Source organism: Carettochelys insculpta, chromosome 11 (assembly GCF_033958435.1).
Source record: "Carettochelys insculpta isolate YL-2023 chromosome 11, ASM3395843v1, whole genome shotgun sequence".
Taxonomy (NCBI): Eukaryota; Metazoa; Chordata; order Testudines; family Carettochelyidae; genus Carettochelys; species Carettochelys insculpta.
Window position 1 is genome coordinate 26,347,380 of NC_134147.1, and position 9,550 is coordinate 26,356,929.

Sequence of the window (9,550 nt, forward strand, 5' to 3'; positions counted from 1 at the left end):
TGCCTGTACCTAGCTCAAGCAGCTCCTAAAAGCAGCCACCCCAGCTGGCTTGTAGCTAAGGGATCTGTATGCTACCAGGGTTTGCAGGTACTACTCCCACTGCCTGTAGGTCTTCCCCTGTGTAAGCTGCTGCTGTGTGGAGGTAGACAGGACTCTGTCTTAACTGTGTACCACTGCACTTGTAGCAGGGCTGACCAGAGCTGTTCCTGTCTTGGGGCAGCCCAGTGAGAAAGGGGCTGCCTTGTTCAACTGGAAACAGACCTGCATGAGTTAATCAAGCTAGGCTTTTTTTCCCTCATGGAACGCAAGGGAATGGCATTCTGGCTCCTTTTCTCCCCTCAGCACAGAAACATTTTCACTGCTGGTTCTGCAGGAGTGTAGGCACCAGCCAGGAGCTGCCCCAGACCTGCAGTAGAGTGGGATGGTGCAGGGCTACCCCCAAGAGCAGAGGGATAGAGCAGGAGCCCCTGCCAGTCCTGCAGCAGTGGGGGGACGAGACCATTAAAACTGAACACCCTAGCTCCCATGAGGCATCATCAGAGTTCTGGCACCCTTTTTTCTAGAAAAAAAACAAGCACTGCTTGCCAGTGTCACAAAACTGCCCACACTTACGAGGTAGGGCTAGATGAGAGACCTAGAGTGTACTGGGGTGGGGATGGAAGAGGAGAGGGGAGTAAGTGCTGTTTTTCTTTCCCTGTCATACACTCCAAGGCTGGGTTCTTAAAAACGTTCCCATTAATTCAAAGGTAGGCCTAGGGCTGTGCTGCAGGGTGTTGAAACTGAGGTTGGCTGCTGTTGCTTTTATTCACCTTCCCTGAGATGAGCACAATCCCGTTCAGGGCCTTGCTCTTTCCCTCCCTGACAGAAACAGTGTAACTAGGGGCTGGGGAGTGAAGAGAGGTTGTTGATCTGGGCAGGGGAGTCAGCAAGTGCTAAACTTAGAAGGGCTGCCCAACCAGGGCATGGGTCTCGAACTCCTTGGCATGGGGCATAGAAGGGCGTCTACTTTCTGGCAAGCTGGGGCTGGGTTGTGCGCAAAAGGAGCGAGGTGGGGCGAGGACTACACATAGTCCTAGGTCGGATTTGCTTTGGTGCGCAGCTCCCCTCGCTCTCCGCCGCGTTCCCACAAGGTAGGGGAGGGGTTACAGCGAGGCGGGTTCGGACCCAGCGAGGTCAAGGCGCAGCAAGGGTTGTCGGGGGGGCACTCACGGAGACGGCGAATCTCCAGCTAGCCGCTTGCCAGGCGCCGCCTTGTGAGGGAGGGGCCCTGCCCACAGCCCACCCGCCGGAGGCTGCTCCGCCGCAGCACAACAACCTCCTCCCCGGCGCGGGGCTCCTGCCCCCGCACATGCAGCGGTTGCGCCTCACGGAGCAAGGCAGGCACAGCCCCGCCCCATTTCCCAGGGTCCATCCGCCGGCTACACCGCTCTAACCCCCCCTCGAAAAAAAAAACACCGAGCGCACTTGAACCCGGTTCCACCTCCCCTCCCCCCACCCCAGCCCCAGCTCGCAACGCGAAGCAGAGGCCGCCGCCGCCGCCATACGGGAATGTATTTCAGAGCCTCCCCCGACCCATCGCCCACCCCGCCAACACAGCATCCCAGGCACTGCCCCCCCCCCCCAATTAAACAATTTAAAGGTTTAAACAATTTATTGACCCACAACATAAAAGGCCATCGACTCGGACTGCTGCTCGCGCGGTAACGTCCCACCCGCCCCGGGCGCGCACATCCAGCGCTTCCCGCAGGGCTGCAGCTAACGCCTTTGGTCCCGGGCAGAGCCCCCGCATGGCGCCCCCAACGCGGGCAGAGCACGGGAACAGCGTCCTGTAAGCGCGGCCACCCAGCCCCCCCCGCAACGAACTGGCGCCTAACCGTTTCCATGGCGCCAGGGAGCGAACCAATAGAGGGCGTCATCGCTGTTCGAAAATTCTAAAGCAGGACCAACCCGCCCCCTCCAACCGCTCCAGCACCGGGACCTGCGGGCCCCACGTGGCACGGCCGCTGGCGGGGGCGGAGCAGGGAAAAATAAAAGCGAAGCGGCTTTCGAAAACCAGCTACTGAGCAAACGGGGCAGGCCCGAGCCCTGCAAAATGGGGCCGCGGCGGGAGCGACGCGCAAACCCGCGGGGGTGGGCTTCCGAGTACGAAAACGGGCGCGATGGACCGCGAAGCACAGTCTCGCCCTCCCCCCCCCACCCCGGTTCCCTGTCCGCGATGAGGGCTACAGAGCGAGGCGCGGATAACCGGGGTCTGTCCTCAGCGCAGAGTCTGTATCGGGGCTCAACGCCCTGGCTGGCAGGCGGGCTGGGGTGAGGGGGGGAGCGAAGGGTGGGAAAATGTTCCGTCTCCCTGCCCCAGCGTGGGGGCAGCGCGGGCGCCTTGCCCACTCTCATGCCTTCCTGCTCTTGAGCGCCTTGGGCTTCGCGGACTTCTTGACCTTTTTGCCCCCCGGCGAGGCGGCTTTCTTGGTCGCCTTCTTGGCTTTGCCTTTGTCTTTCCTGGCGCCCCCGCTGCTGGCCCCCTTCTTGTGCGATTTCTTCTCGGGCTTCTTGCTCTTGGAGGGTGGTTTCTTGTCCGCCCTCCGCGAGGTGGAAGCCGTCGCCTTCTTGTGGGACTTCGGGGCACTGCTGCCAGCGCTGCCCTCGCTGCCCCCTTCCAGCTTCTTCCTGTTGAGCTTGAAAGAGCCGTTGGCGCCGGTGCCCTTGACCTGCAACAGGGTATCGTTCTGCACCAGCGCCTTGATGGAGTACTTCAGGTAGGTCCGCCCGTTCTGCTGGTCGAACCAGGCCACCTTCTTGGCCTCATTGTAGATCTTGGCCAGCGAGGAGCCGTTGCGCTCGCCCAGCTTCCGGATGGTCTCGACCACCAACTGGCTGTACTTGCCCGGCTGGTTCTTCTTCTTGTTGTTTTTCTTCTTTTTGGAGGGCGACAAAGCGGCTCCCCCACCTTTGGCTTTTTTGGCGCCACCTTTCTTCTCCGGGGCCAGCGGCGCTTCCTCGGCCTCGGTCAGAGGCAGGTCGGCTTCTTCCAGCTCCACCGACATGGTGGCTGGGAATGCGCACGCTGCAGAGGAGAGCTCGAGCCCCCGCAAATCGGTCTGAGGGCTAGCGGCTGTGCTCGACCGGGGCAGGGGTAGCAGTCAGGAGCTCAGGGCCACGGGCTGACTGCGCTGCTCCGGCTCCGCGACGCAATCAGCCTCCCTGCCTGGGCGGGCTCCGAGGCAGCCCTTTATATGCGCAATAGGCGGACCATGTTGAGAACAACAACAGCCTGGGCCAGGGCCAGCTCCAACTTGTGTTTTTTGAAGCCCCTTTGAGGGGCTCTAGCGCCCGGACCCGACACCCCAGCGCCGAGGCGGCCCCACAGAACCCTGCTCCTGACGGTGTCCGACCTCGCGGCCCTGCAACCGGGGCTCCCTGGGCCCGAGAAAGGCCCCCCCGAGGCGTTTTAAAGGGCGCACCCTATGCTAGGGAGAGACAGAGGAGGGGGGCGCCCCGAATAGGGAGGTCTGGGCCTCCCAGGCGGACTTGTCCGGCCGCACCACTGCATAAGGCGAGTAGCGAAGAGGGGGGTCTTGCGCTGGGGCCCCTCTGCGGGCGGCGGGGGTCCCCGGCGGCTGTGCTGGGCAGGGGATAATTTGTTGTAACTAACACACTGGACGCCCTCACGTGGTCGGCAGCAGCAGCACGGAGCGGTCGAGACGCTTCCAGGGGGGTCCCCGCCCGATATGGAGGGGCCGAGGTTTGAAGAAGCGGGGGTGTCCGCGGCCGGGACGGCCCTCCTACAGGGAACCCCACCGAACGGTTGAGTGGCGTCGCCCAGTTTGTGTTTGGGGGTGGTTAGATCACGCCCCCCCCACCGCAGGCGCCGCTTGTGCCCACACTAAAATACAGGGGTTCGCGAAGCGGGAGCCCCCAGATCGTCGGTGTGGGGCGTGGGGGGGGGAGTGAAAATGGCTGCGGGGGCTGCAGACTGCGGGGGCGGCCTAGCTAATCTCCTGGGGGGGGTATGACGAGGAGTGGTATAGCTGGCGCCTTGTGGAGCGAGGGGGAGCTGTGTGGCATGTCGCTTCCCACACCCCCCCCACCCACCCACGCCTGTGCCCCTCGCACGGGTGTCTGTACAGCTACACCATGTCCACGGGAAGGTGCGGCATACGTTCCCCCGCCCGCCCCTGCCCGGCACGGAGCGCCCCTGTGGCGCTGCAGCCGGAGGGAGGTGAGCGCAGGAAAGCTGGCCAGCCGCCGCTCACAGTTCAGCCCACCCCCCAAGCTCACACGAAAACAAACTCGGGCGCCGGGAGCGGAGCCCTTTGTGCCAGCGTGGGGCGGGGATTGGCGGGCGGGTTCTGGCCAATCCCCCCTCCCCCCCGCCGATCGATGCCAGAGTGGCCGCCCTGGGCAGCGGGCACTGACCCTGCGGATCCAGCAGGCGCCCCCTCCCCGTCTCGGGGGAGGGGGTGCGTGTGTGTGAGAGACGCCCTACGTTCGGGGGGGGGGCGGGCGCGCGATGTGGACGGCTTGGGCCGTGTGCGAGCACATCACGGGCACCGGCCGCCGTCTCCCCCAAGGAAGGGGCGTGTGTGCAGCGAGGCGGCTCATTGCGGGCCACCTCCCTCCCCCCGCAAGCCACCGGGGCCGGGAAGGATGCGCTACCCGGCGGCCCGAAGGGGCGAGGCCCTGCCCCCCCCCATGGGGGCGCGGCGGAGGGGCTACCGCCAGGCGCCGCATTCCCAGACCGCGGGCTTCGCCGCCCTTACAGGTGGGCGCCACGGGCGGGGGGGCGGTGTCGCTGCGGGGCTACGGCGGCGGCGCAGAGCGGGTGCGGGGAAAGCGGCCACTCCCCCCCCCCCCCCCGCCGGGCCGTCAAAGCGGGGCCAAACCGGCGGGGATCTCCGCCCCCCCCCCGTCAGCTCCGCTTCGGGGGCCAACGTTGGGGGGTGAGGGGGAGGGCCATTCCCCCCCCACACGCTGCACTGTAGGTCCCGGGTGAGCGGAGCAGCGTCCCGCCCGCCTGAATCCCCCACTCTCACGGGTGGGGGAGGGGCACTGGACTTCTTACAGGCGCCCCCCCGCCCGCCTGCTCACCCCTCTGCCCCACACTGGCCCTGCCGCCCCTCATCTGCCCGACCGCCTGCCCCATTCCATCCCTTCCGCTGCCCCCAGCACTCATTCTACCTTCTGCTCCTCCACCTTCCTTCCCTTTCACCTCCTTTTCCCGCTACTCCACTGCCCCCCACTCCCTTCCTGCCCCTTTCCGTCTGCCCCACTCCCTTTTCCCTTCCTCCCCAGCCCCATACAGCCCCCCCCACTGCCCTGCCTCCCCTCACAATCTCACTTATCATCCATCCCCCACCTCTCCAATTCCCTCCCATCCACCCCCATCTGTCATTCCACTGCCCCATCCCCCTTTTGCCCCCTCCTTGTACCTCCAGCTGCCCCCACCACGCAGAGCTCTTCTCCCTTCTGTCCTCTCACTGCCTCCCATTGTTCCATATCCCCTGCCCATAGAAACACCGCCTTGGCTCTTACAGCCACCCTTCTAGTTCCTGGTGCTCATTCCCTCTCTTGCCACAGTAAATTCTAGCTTTCCCATCGACTCATCTCTTTCAGGGCTTGGTCTCCCGCCTTTGTTCTCGTTATGCTGAATTAACACACTGAGGCTCGGATGATGTCCCAGAGGGCTCTCCCTACTGTTTATGGTGCTCTACAGGGAGGTTGGGGGTGGGGAGGAGGAGCTACGGGTCCATGGGGTAGGGACTGCATTCATGTCTGCAAAGGGGGCAGAAGCAGGGCAAGAAGACATTGGTGCAGGAACAGGGATTTCTGTAGCGCCCCCCGCCCCACATTTCATGGAGGGTCCCAGCTGCCACCACCCCATGGCTGGAGTCCCAGCTACTGCCCAGGCCTCCACCAACAGCCCTGTGCCAGGGGCCCAGGGTACCACCTGGGGCTCCACTGTCAGCCCCACACCTCAGTTCACATCTGGTTGCTCCCTGAGCCTCATCAACAGCCTTGTGCTGCTGGCCCCACACCCATGGGCCTGGCTGCCACCTAACCCTCTGCCACAAGCCTGCTTGGGGTCCCACCTACAAAGAATGCAGCTGCCTAGGGCACTACTAAACTTGGGGCTCCTGGTGGTCTGCATATACCTAAGGATGGCCTCGATACCCCTTTATACATGGAATGGCACTATCGCACAGTGAACCGTGAAGAGCAGTAGAGTAGCCCAGCCAAAAAAAAACAAAAAAACCCAGCCCTTGCTGACCTCCTACTGCCACCCCTTACTTGCCTCCAGACCAATTCTGAGCCCTGCGTTCCACAACAGTTTAGGGATCAAGGGATCTGTGCCTGTGGACGGCTGGTGAATTTGTGTGTGTATGAGCTAGCTGAGAGCCCTCTCTTCCCTGCAGCCTCCATTAGGCAAAGGCATTAGAGAAGGACTACCTCAGCCAGTGCCCCTTGGGATCAGGTCTTTGCAGGCCTCATCTCAGATGTGGCTGAGGGAGTATGGTGAAGAAGCATCAACTGTAAGCTAGTGGGAAATGTTCCTAAGATCTCTGTCGCTGGGCTAATAATGCTAAATACATTCGCTAGCCAATCAGTGCAGGGCCTCATGCTTTACAAACATGAATGAATTAAGCCTGGGTGCAACCCTGGGAACTGGTGAGCATCATTAAAGCTCTTGTACATCAAGCTCCACCTCATCCCTGACAGAGGTTATCTTGCTGACACCTGAAAATTGTGGCATCAACACATATCAGCCAACATTTCAAAGCAAAGAGCCTTGAGTTCTACTTAACTTGCACCGAAGAAGTTACAGCGCCCATTGACTCCAGTTGGAGCTGTGGATGCCCACCAGCTAGGAAAAGAACCTTTAACCTCCATGCTTCAATTTCCCTGTTTGTACACTTGTGATTCAAAAATAGTTTATTGGTGGTTGAAGTCATACATACAAGGGAGACAGTACAAACAGCACGCAGTGGTGCAATTCAGACCAACTCTAGAACTGCTTTGTTGAGCGACCTCAGTCAAGTAATTTACTGCCTTTTTTTTCCCTTAGTTTCTCTCGCTTTAAAATGGGAATAAGAATGTAAAGTAAAGCTACTCATGAAAACTTCATCTTTGTGAAGTACTTTGACAGTCTATATCAGGGAGTTGGCAACCTTTTTCCAGTGGAGTGTGGAAATGTGACCTTTTGACCTCTGTGTATGGTCCAAGTGCCAGTGATACTGTATAAAGTCACTAATAAGCCTCCCTACAACAGCTGCCTTAATAAATAAATGAAGCCACAGAACTGGTTGGTAGCATGAGCTGGACTTTTCTTAAGCCATGTGTGGCATGGCTTTGAGTCAACTCCCAGCCACGTTGGGGGGGGGGGGAGGGGGGGGGGAGCAGGAGCAGGATGAGCGCAACGTGCGTGCTGATGAAAATTGGCTTGTCTGCAACCCCTGGCACCCGTGCTGGGGGTTGCTGACCCCAGTTTTACAGTGTGGGCCATTAGACAAAAGCAGAAATATTACTAAAAACTGAGCTCCAATTACCAATATTTTGGGAGACGAAAAAAATATGACACATTCCGCCGGGAGCTTGACAGGATATTGATGGTTTAGGATCACAGAGCAAATCTCGGTTCCCCACTGCAAATCTGGGAGAAATTACCTTTCCGGTGACCTAGGACCCACTCTTTGACTCCTGACAATCCAAGGGGAGGTTAAGTCCAAAACATGTACATGTTTATTTTCCATTTAATCCTATAGGATGTTGAATGCAGTCAGCTCTTGCAGGTCACTGTCCCCAATCCTGCCTGCATGTAACTAAATGGGCACTGGAGCTTGCAGGATTGGATGCATTATTTGTGCTTGCGTCAGAAACAGGAGTTCTATCAAGAACAGCTTCGTTGCCTCCATGCCTTGCATGTGTGCGGATCCCTTCTTTCAGAAGCTAGAAATATATGTGGTGAGCTACCAAGACTCTGCAATTTCCCTTCCCAGATTCTAATGTTACCTCTGGCTCAACTGCCTGAAACGTCAGTCCAATTCTGTCATGAATGGTGAAACTGCATTTTAGTACGCGCTCCTCTTCCACAGCCCAGCAGAGATGGAGCCACTTAAAAATGGGCATGTGCCAAAACCCACAATTATAAGCTGAAGGCAGCACAGCTGTTTCCTACTCATGCACATCCCAAGACCTCTCTACCAGGCATTACACCAGTTCTCTCAGCTACCCTTTGATGCCAGATAGAATGTGGGAATGAAAGTCAGTAAATCCAGCTCCTGCTTCAGTGCCTTCAAACAGCAGTAAGCAGAGACTGTCACTAACAAAGGACTTGACTGTCAGGAATCTTAGCGTCGATTTAGATTTGTCCTTAATTATGAGGTTAGCCAAGTGAAGAGACAGCCCCAGCACCTGCCTGAACAACATGTGATATATGTGGTTACATGATGTGGTGGTTTAAAAAAAAAAAGGTTGTTCATGGCAGTAAGTAGGAATTGGGAAGAAAAAGGAGGAAGCCAACACGCTGTGCTTCACTCAGCAGATGAGATAGGAGCCAGAACTGAAATGATGAGCAAACCCTCACCTAGGCTGTCCAGGTTGCACCAACAATAATTGTCAACAGCCTAAAGAGAAGAAGAATAATTTTGCAGCTTAGGCGTTAGACTGGGACTCGGGAGCTCCAGACTTGTTCCTGGCGCTGCTACCAGCCTACTGCATGCAAGTTACATAGGCCCAGAGCCACAACGAGACATAGTTTTAGACACTGCTGTAATGCAGAAACCCCCATGTGGCCAACGCCTAACCCTGTAGGCCATGTAAAAGCTCTCTGGGCACTTAGCTTTCGGCATGTGGGCACCTCCACTGCCATCTCCCTCTAAGTGTCTGGATACCAACCAGCTTAAGCTCACAAATCGGGAGACTGGCAGTGGTCCACCTAGCTTGCCCATGAGCATACGCGCAGAGGCCACCTACCTCCAGACAAAACAGCCGAGTGTGGGGACAGAGGATGAAAGACAGTAACCTCACTAACTTGTGCACCACTGGGTTGGGTATTTTCCTACTGTGTGGCAGAGCCCCAGTTCAAGGCCCCACTCTTCCAAAGAAAAGGGATTTGAATGGATGCTTGTTATCTTCAGGTCTGGCAGGTTTGTAGAATTACTGGAGAAGTGTGGAATGGATCCAAGACCTTCCCCATAAGCCTAAGGCTCTGGCAGGACATTTGGGTGAGGGAGGGATGCAGGCTCAGGGATGAAGTTTGTGAGCAGGACATGAGGAGTCAAACAGGAGAGGATGGGGGTGCAGGCACTGGAATAGAGTTTGGGTGCTGGAAGAGTGAGATGTCCTCTATAGTTCCGTGCGCTCACTGGAGAGTTGGAAGAGCTACTTGCAGCAGGCGGTTTGAAGGAGGGCTTTCCACACTGCATGAGAGTATCCCAATCAGTGAGTGAAAATTCTCAGGATGGTCCAACCCCCCCCCCCCCCCCATTACTTCATGTGGCATGAGAACAAGGGCACTGGGCCATTTTGGGTGGGGGGGGGGGCAGGGGCTGAG

General features: G+C 58.4%; 1 protein-coding gene across 1 annotated transcript; it reads right to left on the reverse strand.

Moving 5' to 3' along the window:
* Positions 1-1,632: 1,632 nt before the first annotated feature.
* On the reverse strand, positions 1,633-3,207 carry H1-10 (H1.10 linker histone). Its single transcript, XM_075005250.1, has one exon. The coding sequence runs from the start codon at positions 3,042-3,044 to the stop codon at positions 2,391-2,393; it is 654 nt and encodes a 217-aa protein (XP_074861351.1). The 5' UTR covers positions 3,045-3,207; the 3' UTR covers positions 1,633-2,390.
* Between the last annotated feature and the right edge of the window lie 6,343 nt (positions 3,208-9,550).

Coding starts and splice junctions, on each gene's coding strand:
- H1-10 (XM_075005250.1), bottom strand. CDS start 3,044: ATGTCGGTGGAGCTGGAAGAAGCCGACCTGCCTCTGACCGAGGCCGAG.